The following is a 26,684-nucleotide window of genomic DNA, read 5'->3' on the forward strand; positions in this document are numbered from 1 at the left end:
TTATAGCACTTGATGTGATACCACACAATGCCAGAAAATTAAGTGCTTTGTCCAGAATCACAGGAAATTGAGCCAACGCCGGGACTTGAACCTGGGTCCTCAGTTCCAATTAAGTTGTCAGCTCTATGCATTAGGCCACATCTCGTATCATAGATACTTGAATTCATCGGGTGGTGGAAAAAAAATGGCCACAAGAGACTGTACAAAACACAGCAGAAGCAGAAAGCTGGTAAGGGGCAGACTGTACACCTCTGAGCACCCTTCTAAATGGAAACAAGCCACAGCAGTGTAAAGAGGGTTAAAAAGTAGGCTGCATATAACAGGGTAGCAGTTTAGACATGCAAGTAGGGTGTACACCAGAAGATTAGTGTAAAGAGAGGAGGACATGATGTACACTTCCGTTCTCACACTGGGGCCCATGGCATAATGGCTAGGCCTCTGGCAGCAGGAGCACAGTGTAAATTGACACAGGGAAACTGTGCATCACTGTAAAGCAAGGAAAAGGACAGCGGTGTAAAGGGGCAGGCTGTACAGTAAAAACAGAGACGAGCAGAATGTTCACAATAAAACAAAGAGGCAAGAAAAACTGTTCATAATCGGGACCTGTTACGGCGAGACACCGAAGGCTTGTACATACTGAGAGAGGAGCTTTGTTTTCAGTCAGGGTGCTGTGCCTCTATTTCCTTTAATAGACGCTCAGGTGAAGTCCAGCGCGTCTCTCCTATACCCAATGGCCCTCGGTCTTATTTTCAGAAGCCCGAGGGGATCACAGCTGCTCGGACTAGCTGTTGCTGCACAGCACATTCTCTAGTAGAGTGTGGACACTGTGCCCAGCAGCAGCGCTGGCTGCAAGTGCAGCAGCAGAAGGCTTCCTGGGAGCCTCATACCTCTCGGCCTAGTACATCCATCCATAACCACGTCAGCACATTTGTCCATCTTCTATTTTCACGATGCTGTGGAAATGAAAGATGGACGTTCATTTTTGTCAGAGGCGAATGGCGCTCCCTTACCTTGGCACCCGGTGCAGTGGCACCGGTCGCACCGCCCTAAAGCCGGCCCTGCTACCAGCTAGTTGTAATGTGTATGGGCATTGGCACCATTATTAGATTGTTTTGTCCCACACGGAGGGCAAGATGGAGCATAGAGATATAGTAAAGATGACCATGCAAAGCAAAGTGTTAAGGTAAATTGAAAGTAAAGAAATATAATCAGCAACCACAGGCGACTGGGGAGGAGGGCGGTGCTTGTGAATCTACAGCACTACCTGCTATGAACAGAGGCGTACAGGGTAACATTTTCCATTCGTGTCTGCAGATACACATGCTGAACATAGACTGCGAAGCAGTCTTCCCTAAAACTATGGCTTAGCCTGAAGATGTTGCAGAAGATTGGAAAAGTGTACGTAGGACAGCCTGGCCTACCATAGCTTGATCCTGGCCAGATCATCCACAGAGTAGTGCTTGGTAAATGTATGAGGGGTGGACCAAGTAGCTGCTCTACAGATGTCAACTAATGGTATATTGACTAAGAAGGCAATAGGAGCCCCTTTCTTGCAAGTAGAATGAGGTTTTGGTGAAACAGGCAGGCTTCTTTTAAATTTTGCATAACAAGTCTGTATGCATTTGACCAGCCAGCAAGCAATACCCGTTTTAGAAATGGCAAACACCTTGTGTAGTTTGAAGTATGCCATGAAAATCTGTTGTGTTTTATGGAAGGATTTAGTTCTGTCGATGTAGTGCATAAATGATCTTTTGACATCTAGAGTATGTAGAGCACGTTCCGCTAGAGTTTCTGGGTTTGGAAAAAAATACAGGAAGCTCGAGTATCTTGTAAATGTGAAAACTGGAAACTAACTTAGGGAGAAATCTTGGATTGGTCCTGAGAACCACCTTTTTGTGATATGCCTGCAAGAAAGGCTCTTCCAGAGTAACAGCATGAATTTCTCTAACCAGCCTGAGGAAAGTGATGGCTAACAGTAAAGCCACCTTTCAAGAGAGAAATTGCAATTGGCAAGAGCGAAGGGGTTAAAAAGGCGGGCCCATGAGTCTTGTAAGGACCACATTGAGGTTCCACACAGGAGCAGGAGGTGTCCGAGGTGGAATAGCTCTTTTGAGGCCTTTTATAAATGTTTTAATGAATAGTATTCTGAACAATGAAGCATGTTGCCTATTTTGTAAGTAGGCAGCTACAGCTGCCAAGTGTAGTCTAATAGAAGCGTGGGCAAGGCCTGTTTTCTGGAAGTGGAGCAGATAACAGACGTCTTGTACTGATGCTGTGAGGGGATATATTTGGGCACAGTTGTGTACAAAACATTTCCATTTCACTGTATAGCAGGCCATGGTAGTGGCCCTGAGTGCTTCTTTCAGAATAGACATACATTCCTCTAGGAGGTTAAGGTAATCAAACTCTATGACCTCAGGAGCCAAATCACTAGGTTGGGTTGCTGAGGTTGGGATGTTGGATAGTGCCATGATTTTGTGTGAGAAGGTCAGGCCTGTTAGGCAACTTCTCATGGGGAACTAATGAGAATTTGAGAAGTGTGATGTACCATGCTTGGCGCGCCCAGATTGGAGCTACTAGGATGAGAGTGAGCGATGTCAGCCTCAGTCTCCGTACCACAAATGGTAGGATTGGGAGAAGCAGAAAAGAGTAGGCAAATAGGCTGTTGGTTGGTTGTTAATTAGGCCTTTTAGCAGTTTCCCCAAAAGGGAAAACAGAGATATTGGTCGGTAATTCGATTTCCATTCAGAGGGAATTGTGCCTATTTCCACCAAACAATTGAATAGAGCTTGAGTGGCCAGAGCAAGCTATTTAGATAGTAAAGCCATAACTTTGGGAAGGCAGGTATCAGGGGTGAGCCTGATTTCGTCGAACCTAGGGATCTCCTCTAAAGAAAATGGTTCAAACTGGATTAGTGAGGGTGTCCCAGCACCTCCCATATTTGTCATATTACTCTTAACACAAGGGTCTATCGTAGGCAGGGTGTTAAAGTTGAAATAAATCTGTAAAAATTTCTCTTGAAAAAACATGGCAAGGGAGTCACGCAGTTCCTGTGACACTAAGGAGGGCTGCGCACACGCCTGAGGGTTCGTGAACTCATAAAATAATCTTAGAAAGAACTTTAGGTGCATTGCCAGCCTGTTACATTGGTTGGTAATACAGTGATTGCGTGTAGATCTAATATTAAAGTGATATCTGGATAGGGCAAGCTTATAAGAGTCCTTGTCCTGTTGATTTTTAGTTCTATGAGACGATTTTTCAGGTTTTAACTCTGTTGTATACAAAGGAGCAGAAACACGTAGGTTTGTGCTGCACAACCTTTTTGGAGGCGCAATTTTGTCCAAAGCCTCTGTTAGAGCTTTTTTAAAATTTCCTAACAAAGCATTGACATCCATAGAGCAGTGCCCGTGGACGGAGGATGTTGTAGTCTAGCGGCGAAGTTTGGACATTTTGTATTTTCTGCTGTGATGAACGGGTTTATTTGTGGAAAACCCCAGCACTGGAAGTAGGGAAGTAGGATCTGAGGGAGGAGTTCCCACTCGTGGACTTCTTGATGTGTCCTGCTGAGCAGGTCTGCCAGATCGTTGTCCACTCCAGAAATCTGTTCAATGACCAAGTGTACCCTGTGCTGCATCGACCACCACCAGATGCTCTGAGCCACACTGGAAAGCTGTTTTGAGTATGTGCCCTCTTGTTTTCATAAGTAACCACGATAGTTGTGCTGTCTGTGAGCATCAGGGCTGTTTTCTCTTGTATTAGAACATTAAAATGCCTAGAGAGCAAGCTGTACAGCTAGCAGCTTCAGGTGGTTGATGTGGAAGAATTGCTGGACAGGTGGCCACCTTCCCTGAATGGTGAAATGATTTAGCTGAGCACCCTAACCGAAGGGTGAGGCATCTGTGGTGATTGTTCTTGCAGGACTGGGTCAAGGAAGGACCGCTGTTTTAACAGGTTGTTTGTGTTCCACCACTGCAGGGAGCTATGTGTGTGGCCCCACACCAACACTAGATCCTCCAGTTTACACTTCTGCTTGAGACCATTGTGCTGCTAAGCACTCCTGTAACAGACGTATGAGCAATCTGGCTATGGGAGACTCAATCATGTCAGAAATCTCATCACAGTTCTGACTGTTACTTGACCATCTGGCTGAAAAATAGGCAGCACGTCTTGGAAGGCATGCACTCATGCTGGACTAAAGAATGCCTTCCACACCCTAGAGTCTAGGATGGCCGAGCAAAGGCTGTACTTGAAGGAGTTGGAGGTGGGACTTGGTCAGATTGATTGTGAAACCTAGACCATGTAAGGTCTGGATGGTGGTCTGGTTATGCGCTACGCATAGTTGATGTGTGGGTCTCTTGATCAGCCAGTCAACCAGTTAAGGAAACATGTGGATGCCCTCCTCCTGAGATGAGCTCCTACCATGGCCAGACATTTTGAAAAAACCCTTGGGGCAGTGGTAACCCCGAATGGAAGTACTTTTAACTGGTAATGTTTTTACACTCCCCACAAACCCAGATCTGTAGGGCACCCATTGCTTTGTCGGTGTCTTCCTTTATTTGTTCTAGCATCTCATTGACCCGAGAGCTGAAGAGATACTGGTTATAGAAGGGCACATTTAAAAGATGTTGATGGACCTCTGGTTTAAAACCAGACACACGCAGCCAGGCATGGCGACGGAATAGGACGGTGGCGTTAATGACACAAGCAGCTTTGTCAGCCGCATCCAGTGCACAACGTATATTTGTATGAGAGATAATTTTACCTTCCGCCACCAATTCTTGTCCATTCTTGTGGTACTGCTCTGGGAAATGTTGGACAAGGTCCACCATCTGATACCTATGTGCTCAGTTGTACCGTGATAGTAGTCCAATGGAGGTGGCGATGTGCCAATGCTTAGCAGTCTGTGCTGCTACCCTTTTACTCCTTTTACCTCTTAATAATTCTATGGTATAGGGGGTCCTCATCTTTTGTATATTGGTTGTTTACGGATCCCACCCCCTATTTTCTTAAAAGGATCACTCCCCATCAAATCAGACATTATAAGTGTGGGTGCTAGCACACAAGTGAACCTCCTTTTGTGTGAGATAACAATTTCCCTTTCCTCAGCACTGACTGCAGGGATCAACACTAGGTGCTTCTAAACAGTTTCCCTCACACTGCACCAAAATACCTCCACATCACATGAATTGTAGTTAAAGTCACATATTAAGCATTACGGAGCTCTCTTCAACATGTCTGAACCAGAAGGTGGAAAAAAAAAGAATCTAACAATGGAGCCAATGGGCATTACAAGTAGCGGGTGGAGTCACTAGATCCCATGACTCAAAAATATTTACTTCAAAGAAAAACTAGTTGTTCACATCCGAGCCCAACACTAGATGGCAGAAGTATGCACAGCGTTTCTATCTACAGCCACACATGCCACGAACTAATGGTTTTCCGTAGAGCAACTGACAGAGTGTTCACACCTCACTGCCAGCATTTGGGAATTTTAAAAAGAAAAGCCTCCATAGAGCGAAGGGACCTATTTGGAATATGCATCTAAACCTTTTCCTCAGATACAATGGACCAGCATTATGACTAGCATGTTGTACAATACAGAGAGATTTAAAGATAATCCTTTTAGCCATTCAAAGCCAGTGTAGAGTACACAGTGCTGGAGAAGATGAAGCATGCCAAGGCAGGCCAAGAGCTAGCTTGCCCACCATGTTTTGAATACGCTGTAATTTATTCAACGCGTTACAACAAACAAATGATGGACGGAATGCTGACAATGCAGACATTCTCCCCCAGTCAAGAGATCTGGGTTAAATCCATCGTTCTTTTGCCCACTACGCCACCCCAGTTCAGACATGGCCATTTGCAAATCAGTCTTGACCCTGTGCCTCATGGGAACAGTCCAGCCCGAACTGCCAAGCCATGTCTTCCCTGGACCGGAATCAAGCATCCTAGGACCGGTTTCTGGCTATCAGCCGTCATCAGCCAGGATAGATTGACTCCAGTGGCGTAGTGAGCACGGGTCCCACGTCTGGGAATACCCATCCCACTTAGGGCGAAAAGCGTTACAACAAACAAATGATGGACGGAATGCTGACAATGCAGACATTCTTCCCCAGTCAAGAGATCTGGGTTAAATCCATCGTTCTTTTGCCCACTACGCCACCCCAGTTCAGACATGGCCATATGCAAATCAGTCTTGACCCTGTGCCTCATGGGAACAGTCCAGCCCGAACTGCCAAGCCATGTCTTCCCTGGACCGGAATCAAGCATCCTAGGACCGGTTTCTGGCTATCAGCCGTCATCAGCCAGGATAGCTTGACTCCAGTGGCGTAGTGAGCACGGGTCCCACGTCTGGGAATGCCCATCCCACTTAGGGCAAAAAGCATTACAACAAACAAATGATGGACGGAATGCCACTGGAATCAAGCTATCCTGGCTGAAGAGGGGTGAAACCCCAAAACCGGTCCTAGGATGCTTGTTTCCAGTCCAGGGAGGACCTGGCTTGGCAGTTGGGGCTGGACTGTTCCCATGAGGCACAGGGTCAAGACTGATTTGCATATGGCTGGGTTCAAACTGGAACGGCATGGTGAGCAAAAAAACGATGGATTTAGGCCCAGATCTCTGTACTGGGGTGAATGTATGACATTGTTCTGCATTCTGTCCATCAATTGTTGTTTTTGCATTTGTCACCCCGAGTGGGAAGGGTATGCCCAGACGTGGGTCCCTTGCTCTCCATGCCACTGGAATCAAGCTATCCTGGCTGAAGAGGGGTGAAACCCCGAAACCGGTCCTAGGATGCTTGTTTCCAGTCCAGGGAGGACCTGGCTTGGCAGTTCGGGCTGGACTGTTCCCATGAGGCACAGGGTCAAGACTGATTTGCATATGGCTGGGTTCAAACTGGAACGGCATGGTGAGCAAAAAAACGATGGATTTAGGCCCAGATCTCTGTACTGGGGTGAATGTATGACATTGTTCTGCATTCTGTCCATCAATTGTTGTTTTTGCAGTAATTTATTCAACAGCTTGAGGGGCACCCAAAAAAAAAGAATTACAGTAGTCACAATGGCTAAGAATAGTTGCATGAACCACTAGCCATTGAGCCGCTGACAGCAGCAGCAGCGCTATTTCCCTGAGAATGCTCATAAGGAAGAAACAGGAAGAAGTCAAATGATTTGCCTGCTTCATCAACGCAAAGTACGCATCAAAATGGAAATCAAGATTTTTCACAGACTGAGTAGGGAGAGTGGAATAGGTTCCAGTAGGTGCTAGAATGTAGAGGGAAAAGGTCACCGAATCTAAATAGTGCCACCCGGAAAACTTCTGTCTTTACGGTATTAAACTTCAGATCATCGGAATAGAGCCTAGAATATACCACAGGCATACAGTGATGAAATACTACTCGCAAAGCTGCTCCTCCCTTTTCCAGAGCAAAATTGAGTGTCATCAGCGTAGGTCATACAGTTCACACCAAAAGACCTGATTAGCGTAGCCAATATGGTGATATATATAGGTTAAACAGGGTGGTGCTAAGGGACCCCCCCTGGCCCAAGGCTCTGAAATATGACATGAAAGGAGGAAGGTAAACAGCTTGGTGTATATCCTCTAAATAGGAAATTATCCTTTGAAGGGCTTTTTTACCAATACTAACCTCTCAGAAATCTTTACCCCAGTAGAGAGAAGCAAGATGGGACAAAAACTGGCAAGAACAGATTGATCTGAATTCTGCACTTTCAAAAGGAAGACAATTAGTCCCCATTCCCATTCTGGTGGTATCCAAGTATTACTTAAAGAATTGTTGCAAACTTCCAATAGAGTCTGTGAGAGTCAACCTCACATCCTTCTAAAAATTTGGTGGAACAAAGTCCAAGGGAGAACCTGACTTGATCACAGCGTTAATGGAGGTAAATTGTTCAAGGGACAATATTTCAAAATGATCGAAATGAGGAGTCCCATTCACCTCCTCCCTTTCAATACACATGTCAGGTGCCCCAACCAACAGCCACTTTAGGAGGCGATAGAAACCTCCTCCAAAATAGATGAATGTACCTTTTCTGAGGAGCAGGCACAGGCACAGATAGACCCTATTTTGTACTCAAAATACAAGGAAAGCTGATCTACAAGCTTTTGTGAATGCTCAATAGAGGACGACAAACAGCTAGGTGCAGTAAAGCACCTCACTAATTAAAAAATTCCATTGGATGTGTGTTTTGTGGCAAGAATTCGTTTCTCATAAAATTCTGTTTTTACAGAGAGCAATTGATTTCTTATAGTTTGACAGCGCTCGCTTTAGTTCCAATATTGCCTTTATAAAATAACCAACATGGCAGACTTTCAAGTCTCTTACACTGTCTTTTATCCTTTGATAAGGCTATAGTGTACCACGGGATGGAGGGTCTCTGTGCTTTAGCGTAACATTGTTTTAGAGGCAAAAATAAACCCAGTGTTATTTCCACCCACTGGACATATTTCCTATAGCTATTTTCCAAAGATGGAGGTTAGAATGTCTCTCACCCCCATCCAACTGGCTAAAGAGTTTTGGAATCTAAAGTTTATTCCAAGACTGCTTGAACTGAGATATCCTGGAAGTTTGTTGCCCCGGAGTCTACTTCAAATGAGGCGTTAGAATAAATTTAACAAGATAATGATCTGTTCATACCTGCTGGGTGGGTTCCATCCATTCAACCAGCTCAGTCGGTCTAAATACCAAATCCTAAGTATGTCCTTCAAGATATGTGGGCCCTGAAACTTTCTGATATAGCTTCACTGACATCATACCAAGTCAGCAATGTTTTTAGAAGGGGGAAAAGATTAAATCAATATGTTGAAATCCCCCACAACATACAAGTTAGAATGGGAGCAGGACAAAGGCAAAATGAAATCAACAGAACAAAAGCTTCGGCTGGCCCCAGGGGACGATAACAACCTAACCCACTAACTAACATGAGAGAGGAGGAGATAGAAAATCCCAATAACTCTGCAAAACGGAAATCAGTGGGAAAGAGTTCATTAACAGAGTAATAAGATCTAATAATAACGTCTACCCCCTCCGCCGCCTTGTTGGGAAGAATGGGCACGATGGAGAATCTAGAAACCCAGTGGGCCAAAGGCAAAGTCTGAATATGCTACTTACCAGTATGCATCTGTTCTTGGCATGTAGGGCTGCTGACATTCATATCTGTGCATAGATCGCCGCCTAGTGTTGGGTCCGGATGTTTGCACGTTGTTGTCCTGGAAGAGTCTTCGAAGTATCCTTGGATAGGTGACTCCTCCCCTGGACTACAGTGCGCATGGGCATCCTCTCCATCCTCAGATTGTTTTTCGCCATTGTGGCAGTGATGGAGTAGATACAGAAAGTGATGACCATGCTTACAGTAATTCTGAGAGCTGCAGCTGCTACAGGCGCCGGGGAGGAGGGAGGGCGATATGAATGTCAGCAGCCCTACATGCCAAGGACAGATGCATACTGGTAAGTAGCATATTCAGTTCGAGGCATGTGGGCTGCTGAATTCATATCTGTGCATAGAATGTATAGCAGTGCCCTCTATTAGCGGCGGCTACCAGTGCCAGCTGCAGCGGTCGGAAAAAGGGTTTTGAGAACAGCCTGTCCTACAGCTGCCTGCTGTTTTGATTGCACATCTACACAATAGTGTTTGGTAAATGTGTGTGTAGTGGACCAGGTGGCTGCTCTACATATATCATGCAGGGGAATATTTCCTAGAAAAGCCATGGAGGCCCCTAACTTACGTGTTGAGTGGGCTCGTGGGGGAATAGTTAATGTGCGTTTTGCCTTTTGATAACAAATTTGGATACACTTAACTATCCATCTGGCTATCCCTGCTTTGGAGATGGCGTTACCTTTGTGGTGTGGGGCAAAGGCAACGAACAGTTGTTTTGTCTTCCTAAAGGGTTTGGTCCTGTCGATGTAATACATGAGGGCCCTTTTGACATCTAGTGTGTGGAGTGCCCTTTCCGCGACAGTTTGTGGGTTTTGGAAGAAAACGGGCAGTTCAATAGTTTGATTCATGTGGAACTGCGATATTACCTTGGGCATGAATTTGGGGTTGGTACGTAGTACGACCCTGTTGGCATGAACCTGTATAAATGGCTCTTGAACTGTTAGTGCCTGGAGTTCACTAACTCTTCTTAAAGAAGTGATCGCTACCAGGAAAGCTACTTTCCAGGTGAGGAATTGAATCTCGCATGAGTGGAGAGGTTCAAAGGGTGGACCCATCAGGCGTGTGAGGACCAGGTTGAGGTTCCACATTGGAGCTGGTGGGTGGCTTGGTGGAATGACTCGTTTGAGTCCTTCCAAGAATGCTTTGATGGCAGGCACTCTGAATAGAGAGAGGTGCTGCCTGGTTTGTAGATAGGCTGATATTGCGGTCAAATGGACACGTATTGAGGTGTACGCCAGATTGCATCGGTATAGGTGTAGGAGGTAACAAATGATGTTTTGGATGGATGCGTCCAGCGGGTTAATGTCATTATTACCGCAATAAATGACAAACCTTTTCCATTTGGCTGCATAGCAAGCCCTTGTAGTGGGTCTCCTGGCCTCCTTGATGATGTCCATACAGTCAGGTGGCAGGTTGAGATAGCCAAACTCTAGGACTTCAGGAGCCAGATCGCCAGGTTCAGCTGTTGCGGATCTGGGTGCTGAATCTCTCCATGGTTCTGCGTCAAATGCGCGGGTTTGATCTGCAGCCTTTGATGCGGCACCACGGAAAGTTCGAGGAAGGTGGTGTACCATGGCTGGCGTGCCCACGTAGGAGCAACTAGGACGAGTGTCAGGGAGTGTTGTCTGAGTTTGCGAGCCACCAGCGGTATTAACGGTGCTGGGGGAAAAGCGTACGCAAATCTGCCGGACCAGTTCATCCATATCGCATTGCCCTGCGACTGCGGATGTGGGAACCTGGCGGCAAAGCTTTGGCATTTTGCGTTTTCGCTTGTGGCGAACAGGTCTATCTCTGGATGACCCCACTGCTGGAAGTACGGCTGGAGTACCGATGGGTGTAACTCCCACTCGTGCATCTGGTGGCTGTGTCTGCTGAGCAGATCCGCCATTTGGTTGTCCTTGCCGGGGAGGTGTTCCGCCATGAGGAACATGTTCCTCTGAATGGCCCACTTCCACATGCTCTGAGCCAGATGAGACAACTGTGGAGAGTGCGTTCCTCCCTGCTTCTGTATGTAGTACATTGCGGTCATGTTGTCCGTCCGGATCAACACGACCTTGTTGCACAGATGTACTTTGAATGCCTTCATGGCTAGGAAGATTGCCATCAGTTCCAGAAGGTTGATGTGCATTTTCTTCTGTTGTGTCGTCCATAGTCCCTGCACTGTGTAGTGGAGTACATGAGCTCCCCATCCCTGGAGAGACGCGTCTGCTGTCAGTACTATTTGTGGAACAGGCTCTTGGAACGGTCGGCCCTTGCAAAGGTTTTGTGGATTCCACCAATGCAGAGAGTTGTATGCCCGACCGCTCACCAACACTAGGTATTTCAACTGTCCTTGAGCCTGATTCCACTGACGTGCCAAGCACTCCTGAAGCGGGCGCATATGTAATCTCGCGTGCGGGACTATGAAAATGCAGGAGGCCATCATGCCTATCAACTGCATGAACACTCGCGCAGGAAGGGAGTGTTGAGGTTTGAACTTGGAAATCAGCATTTGCATGCTGTTGATCCTCACTAAATTTGGCTGAGCTGTGGCCGCCAGAGTGTCTATAGTCGCACCTAGGTACTGTTGTACGTGTGCGGGCTGGAGATGGGATTTTGGGTAATTTAGTGAGAATCCCAGACTGTGAAGGAGGTGAATGGTGCGGGACATGTGGCTGGCACATTGCTGGGCTGACTTCGCTTGAACGAGCCAGTCGTCCAGGTAGGGGTAGACGTGTATGTGCTGCCTCCGTAGATGTGCCGCCACAGTAGCTAGGCACTTTGTGAAGACCCTGGGTGCTGTTGTCACGCCGAAGGGCAGGACTTTGAATTGATAGTGTTGTCCCTGAACAGTGAACCTGAGGTATTTTTTGTGTGAGGGGTGAATGGGTATGTGGAAATACGCATCCTTGAGGTCCAGTGTGGCCAGGAAGTCTCCCTGCTTGAGAAGCGGAAGGACTTGCTGGAGAGTGAGCATGTGAAAGTGCTCGGAAAGAATGTACCGGTTCAGGGGTCTTAGGTCTAGTATAGGCCTGAGTGACCCGTCCTTTTTCGGTATTAAAAAGTAGAGGGAGTACACTCCCGTACCGTGCTCGTGGACGGGTACGAACTCTATAGCGCCTTTTAGAAGCATACTTTGCACCTCTTGCTGTAAGAGCGTTAAGTGCTCTGAGGACATAGGACGGTTTCTTGGAGGTATTGTGGGTGGAATGGAGGTTAGCTCTAGGCAGTAACCGTATTTGACAATATCTTTGACCCACCTGTCCGTGGTGATGGAGTTCCACGTGGACAGGAACCTTTGTAGCCTTCCCCCGACAGGTGTTATGTGGTCGGGAGGAAGGGAGAGGGCGTCACTGCTTGTTCTTGGGGGAGGACCTGGTGTTGCCGTAGCCGCGTCCTCTGCCCTTTGTACTGGAGCCACGATATCCACCCCGGGTGTTTTTATCGTAGGTGGTTTGGGTATTGCCTTTGTTGTATGTCTGCTGTGACCCCTGTCCTCTACCTGCTCCTCTATTTCCGGGGCGACGAAAGGAGCTGCTCCGAAAGGACTGAGTCTGGAGAGCCCCCATGGACTTTGCAGTGTCCGTGTCCTTCTTTATTTTCTCAAGGGCTGTGTCAACCTCCGGCCCGAATAAATAGTCGGGGTTGACAGGTTGGTTTAGTATATTATTTTGCAACTCAGGTTTGAACCCGGAGATTCGCAACCAGGCATGTCGTCGCAGCATGACGCTTGTGTTTATGGCCCTGGCCGCCGTGTCTGCGGCATCTAGTGCACACTTGATGGAAGCATTTGTGAGTAGCTGTCCCTCTCTGATAAGAATTTCTGCACCTTCTTTGAACTGGTCAGGGAGATGTTGGAGTAGTTGCTCCATTGTATCATAGTGCGTTCTATCATAGCGAGCGAGGAGCGCTTGAGTGTTGGCTATGCGCCATATGTTGGCAGCCTGGGCGTCAACTCGCTTGCCAGAGGTCTCTAAAACCTTGGACTCTTTGTCCGGGGGAGGAGCATCACCTGTCGTTTGCGAGTGTGCCCTCTTGCGAGCATTCGCAACGACAATGGAGTCGAGAGGTAATTGGCCTCTGATGTAAGTAGGGTCCCCAGGTGCTGATCTGTACTTTTTGTCGATCCTGGGGTTTATCACCCTTGCCCTGGTGGGTTCCTTGAAGATGTCCTTGGCTGGTTTGAGGACTCCTTTCAACATGGGCAGAGTCTTTACATGCCTTTCCGAGGAAGCGAAAGTGTCCATAAGGAAGTCGTCTTCCACGGTGTCAGAGTGAAGCTGCACTCCATGATTATTCGCAGCACGTTCAATAAGAGCGTTGAACGCTGCAGTGTCCTCTGTCGGAGATGTTTTCGCTCCATAGAGTTGTGGGTCCTGTGCATCTAGAGGTGCACTGGGGTCTGCAGGGTCGCCCCAAGTTTGATCAGGGTCCTGTTGGTCATCAGGGTCCATGTCTCCGTGGTAAGGGACTTGGTCATCCATATAGTCTGCCAACGCATCCGTGTCGGAGTGTGTGGGAGAGAATGATAGTGGGTCCTGGTAGGGCGAGTCGAAAGATTCGCAAAGCACAGGTTCTGAGTCCACAGGCAGCTTTCTTTTTAGTGGGATCCTGAAAGGGTCCAAGGGTGGCTCTGAAGTTATCCTCCGGTCATGGATAATCATCCTGCCGGTGTTGGCGTCGATGTAATGTGACGGAGACGTCTCAGCAGGTGTAACCGTGGTGTGGGTGACCCGTGTCCTGAGTTGGAACATTTTCGGGATCGTGGATGGCGGCAGGCCAAAAGTTATGTTGGCTGGCGCCGAAGAGGCTGCTTGAGCTTTTAGTGGGCCGGAGCCCGATGTGTCCTGGAGGACCGCTTGGGTTTTGCTGCTTTGTGCTGCAACGGTTCGCACTTGAAGCGCTTTCGAGGCCTTAGCGCCTACCAGGTTTGTAGAGGCGGCCGTGGACTTTTTCGGCGCCGGTGGGTCATCGGGTCGAGGGGCGGAAATGGCCGTCGATGTCTTCGATGCAGGAGGCTTCGGTGTTGCCTTGGAAGCGACGTGAGACGCAGCAGGTGGTATGACCTTTGGTTTAGGAGTCGATGGCGTCGGCGCCGAGAGCCGAGCAGGTTTGATGGCACCGAGGGCCTTTTTCCGTATGCCGACTCCGGCGTCGGCCGCTTCAAGTTCGGCACCGAAGTCTCGTTTGGTGCGCTCGGTGCCGATGTGTGTCGCTGGCGTCGAAGGTGTGGAAGGCCTCGATCCGACTAGCGCCACTTTCGGTTTCGGTTTCATTTGTACCGGTGCAGCTTTCGGTTTCGGTTTGGTAGAAGGGAAACCAGCCGGTTTAGGTAATAATGGCTGCCGCTGAACGTCCGAGGCCGGGCCCGAGGGCGGGGCCGAAGAACCGCGGGATAGGTCTCGGGTAAGGCCCGAAGGCGATCCCTCGACCGGAGCCATAGACTGTGGCACTGGGCTCTCGTCAGTCTGAACGGGTAGGCCTTGCTCGTCATTGGAGCTACTCTCTTCGGCCCCTAAGGCCTCATCGTCGTCTCCTACCTCGGTGTTGTCTTCATCTCTGCGAAAGAGTGATTCGTCGACGTCGTCCGAACCGGAGTCATGTTCGGAACCGGGATTGGAGGGTAGGATTTCCAACTCCTCGACATCTTCGGCGTTGAAGATGTCTGCCGGGGCCGGTACCGCGTGCTGCGCTTCTAGTCTCGCCGCTCGTCGATTCCGTAGAGTCTTCTTGGAACGGAACCGGGCACAGGCCATGCATGTCGATTCGTTGTGGTCCGGCGACAAGCATTTGTTGCACACCGGGTGGACATCGATATGGGGATATTTCGCGTTGCATACTGGGCACCTCTTGAATGGTGTCCTTGACTCCATCGTCGGTGTCGTCGATGGTCAGGTAAAAAGCGAAAAGTTGTTTCCGAAGATAGTAAGCTAACAGGTAGGGTCGAAACCGATCGAGTGAACAGTACCGACGCTAACTAAAGGCCTTTTGGCCTCGACAAAGTTTTTTCCTAACTGGAGTTAAGATAGCACATCCGAACCCAATGGCGGAAAAAAACAATCTGAGGATGGAGAGGATGCCCATGCGCACTGTAGTCCAGGGGAGGAGTCACCTATCCAAGGATACTTCGAAGACTCTTCCAGGACAACAACGTGCAAACATCCGGACCCAACACTAGGCGGCGATCTATGCACAGATATGAATTCAGCAGCCCACATGCCTCGAACCTATATTTTCCGAAAGCAGCTCTTCAATAATTATTCCCTATGTCTGCATGCACCATAAATATGCAAACAAAATAAACAACAAAGAACAAAAGTACAGAGACAGACATACCAATGGGACAGACAGGGGTTTGCCCACTATTTAGTCATATGTTTTGCATATGTCGATATACAGTAATGCTTCTAATTCAATGTAGTATCTGCAATTGCAAAGTTTGACCAATAATGGTGTTGCTGATCTTCAGTGATCAAAAAGCAAGGTGGATGCACTAATCATTAAACAAAACTGCCACATCTCCTGGTAGTGACCAGTCTTTTGGGATTCCTCACTATAGGCCAAATGAGCAAAGGTAAATTCAGGACAACTATACCCCATCCCTGCGGCAGAGAAGATAGGCAAGCAGTCTTGATTATAAAACAGTCAAGTGGAAAGTGATAACAAAAGAACCCCAGCAGTGATGTCTGTATTAAGAGGAGATTGTCCATGTTCCAAGTGGTATACATTAAAATAGCTACAGATACCACGTTGCACAAAAAGGTTTTTCTTAGTTACCAGGGGTGTAAGAAAGTAAAACTAATATAGAAATCTTTTATTACTTCCAATTTCTTATACAGCTATTTAACCCCTCTAGCCTGTTTGAACTTGTGCGATCTTGAAACTGACAATAATAACATACCTTCCGAAGCATCCGAGGGTCCACTCTCTTGTGAACTCAGTCTGGTTTCCAATTCCAGGCTATCTTTTCGAAGACAACTGCATGGTTTTGCCTTTCCTTGGGCTGGGCCCGACTCCGTGGCACCTTGGTGGCAGCATCCAGGGGTATGCTTCCCTGATAGGCTGTCCTGGCGGTCAATGCTGCCACCGTCTTCAGCCTCCTGCTGCTGTCTACACAGATGATGTTCTGCTAGCAATTGGAGTTCTGGTGGAGACACAAAAGAATACTATACTGAGGATACTCTTTAGTGGCTGAAACGAGGTGATGCACAACCAGTCACTTGGTGCAAGTGCAAAGTTATATTGGGCTAAAGTCACATACCTACTGTGTAAAGTAGCACACCAAAATTAGCTTCACAAATGTGCAGAATTGGCAACAAATAGACAAGTACCAAATTTACACACAAAGAAGAAAAGGATTAGGCTGGTCTGGGAAGACATGGATCCAAGCTTGCTCCCATTTACAAACACAGGAGTTGGCCATATATCCATTCTTGCATTTCCTTGCAAATTAATTGTCTGCGTTTCGGATTAAGTAAGTAAAATAACACATCTGCAAAGGACAGCTGGCCTCTGAGCCGGTGTCAGTTTAGCAAAACATCAAAAGAAGAAATAATGCAGGTCCAGCGCTAAAGACTATATAGCCAACTATATAGGTGAAGATATTTAAGCTACCCCCTAGATAAATTATGAATTCAGGTAACTTTTTGCACATAAATTGAAAATAAATACGTTTTCTGAACCTGATGCTTCATGGAACCAACTATCTTCAGTTAGTAGTTCTTCTCCTAAAACATGGAGACAGATGAATTGGTCTTACTAAATTTTCTGCATTTTCTGATCCATCAGCGGTGCTTATCTCTAGTGTGTTGACATTTCTATGGAAACTCCTCGAGTCCCAAATGGTCTGACCAAATATCGTGCTCAAATATTTTCCTTTACTTCTTTAAGTCAGCTCATAATCAATGTTCCCAAATTAAGCTCTCTTCAAACTCACTCTCCTCCCTTTTAGTTTCTTCCCTAGGATTCTCTTAAAAGCAAATTCAAAACGTTTGGGATATATTGGCTGAATACTTTAAAAGAATTTGCCAATATATAGATATCTAAAATCACCAGACTTCCTTCCCAACATGAAACCATAGGCTTTGTGCTTTGAGATGTAGATGGCTATTCATGTTCAGCTCTGAGAAAAGGAAGCGCATAACCATAGAGAGACCCTGCATATAGCCAAACACTGATATGGCAGGAAAATCTCTACTAGCAGCTGCTAAGATAAATAGGGTATTAAGCACCATATAGATATTCTTCATGCTTGGTAGCACACAATCTCTTACAACAACAGCGAAAATAAACTGCATCAGTTTTTGCCATAGGGAATCAAAGCATGCACAGCTCCTCAAGCGCTGCACATAACTTGGTACCAGGATAACTTGCAAAGAGTTTGATCAAGCAAACCTGCCTTTATGATGACTCCAGCAATATGTCTACCTGAAGGATGTGTACTCTGCCTGATTTTGTTCAGTCTAATGCCTTGATCAATACTAGCACAAATAGTGAATTGTGCATAAATATGAAAAGTGCATACCACCACAAATCCATCAAATCGCCAGACTCCATTAGTAATCACAATACTCGACTTTTAGACACTGAAATGTGGATGGCAACTGACTTTCAAAACCTAACTCCAATAGAAAGGAGTTTGTGATCATGACCTGATCTTCAACTCTACAAAATGGCAAGGAGCAATATGCACCAGGAAAGGAATACTATATCCTATTTTCTTTTCTTTTCTCATAAGAAAATGATAACTGAGACAACAAATTATATCTCCCCAAATTCTGACTCTGGCTAGCCGTCCAAGCATTGGTCATCGCAAGATGAGGGTTCATCCACAAGCCATCATTGGTGGACAATTTCCGGATGAAATAGCAAACACATTTGATACTGGGTTGTAGGAATCCACATGCAGTTCTTGGATGACTTTCAATAACTCCCCGTTAATGCAGTATTCCTCTTCTTATTTCTTTGCAAAGTACATTTATTCCTAAATTTCAATACCTCTTCCTACCTAGCCAATAAACATGAAGACCACTTCAACACAAACACTGTTTACGGTCCGTCCTGGACTTCCGTGATAGACTAATGCATTCCAGGGGCTGTATTACAGAAAGTGCCCAGGGGGCGCAACAGGCGTTTGTGCCCACTTTGCGCTCTCCGGGAGTACTTTGGTATTACAGAAGGGGGCGCAGACACTTGTGCGGCCCCTTCTGTAATACTGATAGCGCTGCCAGCGCTATCTTCAGGGGGGGTTCCCTCATTTGCATGGGGGCTTGCCCCATGCAAATTAGGTAATCCCTTTGCCTCTGCGCCATATTACAGACATGGGCGCAGAGGCAAAGACACTCTCAGGAGGTGCACTGACAGTGTGGTACCTAAAAGGTGGCACACTGTCAGTGAACCCCCTGACAGCATCCCTCTGGAAGGAGGAAGGAGGTCCCATGGACCCCACCAGATATCCCCTTGCAGGTGGGTGCACTCACTGACTGCACCTGCCTGCAAGGATATCTCTAATCTACCTTCAAAGTGCAGGACCGTTGCCGCCTGCACAGTGAAACACGGAGCATCTGCTTCAAAGCCGCTCCATATTTCACTTGAATGTGCTTCCCCCAGGGCAGCACGAGTTCGCGGCTGTCCTGGGGGCAGTGCATTCTTTGTACAAGGGCGCACATTCTCTGTTTGCGCCCAGCGCACCTGTTTTTTAGGTGTACAAGGGCATAAACAGGGAAAGTGCCCCTTATACATAATAGGGCCCTAGGTGTTGTCTTATTTTCCCATGAAACCAATTAGATTACCACAAGTGAAATCAATGATTTGAAGGTAAAAAGGTCAGGATTAGAGGATCTGTCGGTAATGCCTTGGAGCCAGGTGGACACACAACGGGTAATCACCCAATTATCAGTAAATAAAAGAGCTGCAGACTTGGACATCAATTCACCAAAATGCCAGGAGTAGTGCAAGTGATATCACACACTCTTTGACCTTCTGTTTCACTCAAACACATGCTTACATACACACATGGAGCAGCGTAATTTTGGCTCCACCCTTTCATGATTGATTAGGTCACATATATGTTCACTTAGAACCCTATGTATTCCTGTGATCCAATATGATTAATGAAGCGAAGCGCACTTAAAGCAATATATAAAGTGCATTTGCCATGGAACCTCAACATTTATATTATGTGTGTATATTAACACTTCTCTTACAGTACCAACGAATTACAGTTCTCATATATATTAACACATGAGTGATTTGGTAACACTGTTAATTTTCATGTATTTACATACTCATTTTAATAATACTTTGCTGCATCTATTATTTAATGGGACATATATCTACTAAGATTACAATTTGTGCTTATAATGTGACTGTCGATGTATCTGTAATCACACAGTCACAACGTGTATTGAAATCTTTGCTATATTAAAATTGACCAAAGTCCTTAAGCAATTGGATATCGCAAAAATGTAACCTTCAGCTAAATCTTTTCTTTGGTTGCAATGTTTTTATTTTCTCTGAAGGTGCTGTGGTATGACCTAATGAATGGAGCAAAGCACATTGTGTAAAAAAGAGAAATGGAAGTTCAAAGGGAGTACTTTAATCGAGAAAGATAAGACTAACGAGTAAAGGAAGGACTACTGTCTGTGCAGAATGAGGAAATTAAATCCAAGGTCGTTTCGAATATGTGGATCAAAGAAGAGAATTACGAGTGTGGCTGACAAAGAGCATCATTTGAAGGTGGACCCCAAAGAAAACTTTTTATATGAGATTCTAGAAGGCTCTTCTGTGGGTATAACTAGGCAACACTTTTTAGATTTACTCAGATTCCTTTCTGGCTAGGAGAGGAAATAACCGCTGTGCGCTACTTTTGTTGTGTAGCTTTATGCTAAACAATATTCTTTTTTTTATACAAGTTCTACTATGCTGTCAGCTTTCTACTTTATTGGATCTAATTAGGGTTTCTTTTAGCATTCATTGGTGTAGGTTAGTTAAGTTGAATTGGAATCCCTCATGCATCAAAGGCAGGAGGACCACAGCTTTCATTCTAACCATCAAGCTGTTTTTCTTATACTTTGCACTATTGCTACTGAATTCCTCATTTGCTTTCTGTTATTGAGGATAAACTGTGTGAAGAGATTCAGCTTTCCGTTAGTAACCCTGTATTTCTATACTATGTTTCTAAGACTAATTTATATTACCCTTGCTTAGAATTTGTAATACATCTATCCTTAACCCCACGTATTGACTCTGAGCTTCACTGTTTGACCAAATGGGTTGCACTGTAATTGTAAATTTAAATTGGTCCTGACTCTTTTGTTTGTCAGGCACCCATGAAAAGTCTGCTGCAGGGGTCCACATTCACATGCATTATCAAAATGGTAGCAGAGGATGGTATGGGTCTTGAGATAGGGAGTTAGGGGACTTTACATGAGAATAGTTAAAGCCCCAGTTTAGTTTCAGTCCCAGGACTGGAGTCTACAGTTTGATTTGGAGGATAGACAGGGTTCCAGTGGGCGGCGGCAGAGTGCTAACAGTGGAGGAGTGAGTATCAATAGAGTTGTGTGTATATGGCTTGCGTTTAGCTTGTGGTGCATTTATACGTGTGTGATGTCTGGCGGAGATGTTGCGAACGTCGTGTGAATGTGGTGGTAAATGCAGAGAAGTTGAAGTTGTTAACGGGTCCGACGTGGTCTAAGAATCCCTGGATGATATTAAAGGTGTAGAAAACACTGTATTGTTATTGTCTCCTAACATTTTGTGGGGTCTGTCTTGACATGTCGTCGGCAGCCCAATTGAAATAGGGACCTTTTCTCTATGTGTGATAGTGAGGTATGATTAGTGCAAAGGACCTTTTGAACAGAGGAAAACTCTACTGATCACAGTGATTTTTCCGCAGGTCAAGATTTCACTCGAGTGTGTGTTAGAATTGATTAAAGCATTTCTTGTGTGATTGTATTCTGTTGATTTCTTTAGTGATGCAGACAATTGTTATTTGTTTCTATTGTATTGTGTTTAGTTGTATGCTCGTTGCTTGAGAAAGTACCCGGTGAAAATTGAGAAGGAGGGTGAATCACTGCAAAGAGTGAGATTCACGTCACAACGTGCCTTGCTGGGATTGGTCGGTTGGTATGAAGCCATGCTGTTATTAGTTGGATACGTCATAGGGTGTCACGCTGGTATTGGTTGCTGATTCTAAACACACAATTGTATGAATAATGTTACTTCCAACTTGATTGTGATTGTTGGCATATTGAACCAAAAATGAAATGTTTCAAAGTGATATGGGATTTCGTTAGGGTGGATGTGACAGAGAAGGAGACGAGGCACCACCCGATGATAATGCAGGTCATTTTATGGTGATATATGTAGGGTTCACACTTGAATTTGGCTTAGACAATGGGACACGATCACTGAGAAGGAAGGTGTACTGGCATTCCCTTGTTATGGCCTTGACCTACACAGTTTGAAGCGCTCAATGCTTGGCAGCGTACTCATGCCAGAGTGAAAAAGAGATATCAGGGAAGAGCTAGAACGGAAGTGCGTACATATGCAGACACTAGATGGGACGCAGAACAGAAGAGGTGGGCAGCTAACAGGATAGTGGGAGTTAAGTTGTATCTGGCGTTGACGGTGAAGAATTTGAGAAGGGCAGTCAAGGGGAGAAAAAGAGTGAGAAGGAAAATGAGGCAAGGGAATCAAGTGAGAGGGATGAAAACTTTGACAGTGACACTAGTGACTGTCTTTTAGATGTGTTGTTGTCGGAGCATCTGCTCCATACAATGAAATCCAAGCAAGGGGAGGTGAAAGCACCATGTTAGTGGAGATTCTGGAATTGCTACTGCACCAGTAAGTGTGAGTCCTAATGCAGTGGAGGTTACCCCTATGAATATGAACGAGAATACGATGGGAGGGAGTTTGGAGATCTGTGTCCCTGGCCACTCCATAGCTCCGGATGTTTCTACAGCTTTGAGTATTCCTGATGCTCTTACTGTCTCAGTTACTGTAGTACCAATATATAATACCAGCCCCACAGGGAGCATTGTGTGTGTCTTGACTGTTCCAACTGAGTCAAGAGCCTCAAAGAAGGCTCCAACCAAATTAAATGTGAAGTTTATTCCCTTGGTCCTAATTAATGTGAGTTCCCGTTGTGGTGCGAGTGCAGATCCATCAATGAATCAGGCTGGACTTGGACCTTTAAGGCTGTTTCTGGGATTGTCAGAATTAGATTTACTCACATGGGAATCACCACTGAATGTGCATAGTAGCACACCTAGAGTGAAAACAGTGCCTCAAGCCTCTGAGATGCCACATCTATCTCTGACTCAGATGCTGATTCGAGGCAACGACGGAGAGAGCGGGGCCTCTTAGTCCTGAGTAAGGTTTCAGGTGAGGTGAGGTCCATCTCTCGATCAAAATGGATGCCTACTGCATCCTTTGAGGCGGAGGATCAGATTAAGCTTGTATTAATTCCAACCTAATAATAGTGATATAAGCACACTCTATTTATTATTTTTCTTTGATACACTAATGCAGTAGCACAGAGTTGACAACTGGGGTCCTGAAGAAAGCCTTGGGTAAAAACTTTTCCCGCATGGCTGAAACATGTCGACCTTTTCATACAGCAGTTTTTGTTGAACACTGCTTGCTGCACTGTTGTTTTTATTTAGAGTATGAGGTTTTTTCTTTACATTAAACTAGTATCTTTTCCTCATAACTCTATTTTAATACACCACATGACTCTTTTCTAAGCACTGCACACATCTCTCAATTGATCTATAATTAGACATATATGATCTCCTTTCTCCGATCCTTTGATGTTCCTTTATTGACCCGATTGAGTGAGCTCACTCCTTATAAGATAATCTCCATGATCAAGAGATACATCTTTCGTTGGATTGGATGACCAGATGATAGGATTGATCACTTAGACAATTGATGGGTATACAAGCTCTGCTCTAGGGTCCTTTCTCTTGTTTTGTCTGTTTTCTCCTCATGATACTCCTCTTTTGCACTCCTGTTTTTGTCCAATTTTGACAAATGCAGATATACATATTGTTATATACATCTGTTTATTGCAAGACCCCCAGTTCCATTAGTTTTTGATATTGTAGGAGTAGGGGAATAGAACTGTGGCAGGTCATTAAACTTTTTCCCTTAGACCCTATTACATACTGGTTGTTTTGAACATATATTTGATGCTCAGGAATTAGATGAATGGTTGAAAGTTCATAATGCCCCTTGGATTGAGACTTGAAGTACGGAAATAAGTCAAGGGATGATTCAGTCAACATTAAAAGTAAATTTAGTGGATGAAGTCAAATTAAAAATTGAGTTGGACGAGATGATAAGTGGAAGTCTTGAATTGGCCTGTATAAACACTGATGACCAAAATGTAGAAAAAATTAGAATACCAAAGTTGAAACTGCAGATTTTGGAGCTAATTCAAAGTATTTGGATTTTGTGAGCTGGATAAATGGAAAGTTAAATGGTTGAAAAAGAAAAGTCCTAAAGAATTAATAGGGGAACCGCCTCCTACTGGAGAGGGAGGGATGGGTACTACAATTTTACCTTTATGAAATGTACCTAGTGGAGGTTACATTCATGTGCATTGGAATAGAAGTGATCTTGCATCATTCATTAATGATTTTCCTAGGTTAAGAGATAAACCTGTAGAATAGTAGAAACAAGTTGAGCGGTTTGTGAAAATTGAGAAGGTTTTGTGGACTGATTTGAATACTCTATTTGATATTGTGGTTCCAAGTGATTTGTGGACAGCATGTAAGATAGATACAGAGTGGCCTGAGAAAGAGTCAGTGAGGGATTCTTTAACTAATGGTCCTTCACCAATGCTGGTTTGCGACTTGAGTGAAAAAGCAGTGATTTATGATTTGCGTAATAGTTTTTTAAATCTCTGTAAGCCTCTGGTGGATTTTCTTTGTTTTGATGTGTAAAAGTTCATAAAAATAAGATCTATGTTTATAAATTGGTGGCGTATTTTGTTTGTATTGTGTCTCTTTCTCAATTGTTTTGGCACTTTTGAATGCTTTACACTTGTTCCTTTGATAAACCCTGACTGATCAAAGCCACAGCTACACATTCTTGAGCTAAAAGTTTTGCACATGAGCCTGACTGGACCCAAGACAAGTTTGTGAGTTTATTACATGGTGAGGTTTAACAACCTCACCATATAATAAACCACATTACCTCACAAATACAAATGTACTGTTCTGCCTCTGTAGGGGTATATGGCAATATACACAAAGCCCTGACAACTTTAAATGGGAAGAGGCCTTCTGGGGATCACTCCCACTGCCAAGAATTGGGAGGGTTGCAGTAGTAAAAATTATTGTTTTACTCCTGTTCTTGCCTCTCTTTCAAAATCTCCCATGATGACTACCAGGTAAATGGTTCCAAGACTTGGATAGTATACTGGTTGTGTTAATGTGGTGCTCTGGCAGGTGAGGAGTGGTGTTTCATAAGCTATGCCTCTCTTCTAGTGAGGATGGAGTGGGACACTACGATGAAGAGCACTATTATTTTGCAGCACATTTACTGTGGATTGTCAAGTGGCTTGCAACAACCAGCCCAGAAACCTCGGAAATAGGATATGTGCTGTTGGAAATAAAAGGAAAGGGTTGGTTGACCTGCTCATTGACGGGGCATGTCGATCCCAGGAGTTGAACCTGTCAGTTATAACTTAAAGGTACTTCTGAAACAGGTGTCTTAAGAAAATGTGTGCTAGACTGACGTATGCACCAGATCTTTTGATTTTAGAACTACTGTGTCATTAACAGTGAATCAGAGACGTGTCATGTTGATGTTGAAAGAGGCGGGGCTCCAAACTCTGGGCAACCTACATGTTGGTAGGTAGCTTCTGCCATTTTTGGATTTGACAGATTTTTTATCATATACTTTATGGTCAAATTTTATGGTACAATCAATTGTCATAAGCATTAAAAAATCTTTGGCATGTAGAGACCATGGACCCTCCAAGTAACATAGCACTTGGCACTGATTAATTTGGGCAATGAGAAAAAAAGCCATTACCAAAATATATCAAGCACTAGTAGGGGAGACTAAGGGTCACCTTGAAGAACTTTGGAAGTCCTGGTCTCATGATGTGGGTAAGGACTTTGTGGAAAATAATTGGAAATTCATGCTGGCTTCTACCTGTAAAGTAAAGCGGAATGCAAGGTTTAAATATTTCCAGTACAATACTACACAGTACATACTTCACCTCAAAGAGAATTTGAGAAATCTATCCTGGTGATGACTTAGTTGTGGAGATGGTTTCTATTATATGATGTGGACATGCATTTGGTTAAGTACTGGTAGGGATTAACATCATTGTTGGAAGTAATAATAGAGATATGGGTTGTTTTACTTTTGACCACTTCTTACTGGGCCTTGACTCCAGAACAAAGAAAACTAAATTGAGTACTAAATTTATAATAGCTCAGAAAACAGAATATAGGTAAGAATTGATGAGTGGAAGATGCTGCATCAACCGCCGTGTGAAGGAGTTAAGTGGTTTACAGGGCAGAGCTCCAGATCCTTATATTGACTGTGGAAAGTGAGAAGGGGAATGTTAGCTATTGATAGTAGGCCCCATGAATGTTTCACGTCTCAGGGTGGTTTGTATGCAGCTACAGCTTGAAGCACGTATCTCTTACCGATTCTTTAGTGACTCTCCGTTAATGAATGATGGGTGTGACATCTACTGAGTTCCAAACAATTATTTGAAAACCACAAATGTATCTACTTAGGGTTATATCGGAACATACCCCATAAGATGAACATATTGGCAGTATTTTACTACATGGTTTCTGATCATATTTGCTAGTGACAGATCAATGGATTGCAACCGATTGACCTCAAGAACTTGGTGAAATTATTCTTTGAAGAAATTATATTAAACTGTATTCCTCTGTTTTCCTCTTTTCTTTCGCCTTTCTTCTTTCTCTTCGCCTTCCCTTTTTTCCTTCTTCATTTCTTATTGCTACTATATACAATGACATAAGGCTCAGCGTTCGGTCCTTGTTGTCGAAAAGGAAATTGATACAACTCAATTATTTGACTGATGTTTTACTCCTATATCGTATATAGTGTTACTATACAGATCTCAATAAAAAGGTTTTAGAAAGTAAAAAAGTGTTTTTGCTTCTTGAGCTAAAATATTGCTGATTTAGCCATGGCTTGAATACGCTCCCAGATATTAAGGTTGTCATCCTGGAGGGAATTAAGGGGTTTGGGAATAGTGGAGAGATTCCAGAATTCTTAATGGTTCCAAGCCAGATACATCCACTGTTAGATTTGTGAGACAGTAAAGAAACCTAGGGCCTGATTTATATTTAGGCGGGGGGACCACCATTGGGACAGAATAAATCATGGTCGAGTGGCTGCCCACCTATTTTATAAATGACAGCGAAGCATGTAGTCATCTATAAAGGCATTGACAGCTGTGACAGTAGTTCCTGTCAGTGCATTTTACTGTTTGCTATAGGGCTGCATTGGAAGGATGCGGCTCTG

General features: G+C 44.9%; 1 protein-coding gene across 2 annotated transcripts in view; it reads right to left on the reverse strand.

Moving 5' to 3' along the window:
• Window positions 1-26,684, reverse strand: part of PPP1R1A (protein phosphatase 1 regulatory inhibitor subunit 1A) — a 368,279-nt gene that overhangs the window by 43,367 nt on the left and 298,228 nt on the right. For both annotated transcript variants that reach the window (XM_085654773.1, XM_085654772.1), the window contains one exon: window positions 16,057-16,299. In XM_085654773.1, the coding sequence (XP_085510899.1) occupies window positions 16,057-16,299 (243 nt within the window). The remainder of the gene's footprint in view (window positions 1-16,056; window positions 16,300-26,684) is intronic.

Source organism: Triturus cristatus, chromosome 4_1 (assembly GCF_964204655.1).
Source record: "Triturus cristatus chromosome 4_1, aTriCri1.1, whole genome shotgun sequence".
Taxonomy (NCBI): Eukaryota; Metazoa; Chordata; class Amphibia; order Caudata; family Salamandridae; genus Triturus; species Triturus cristatus.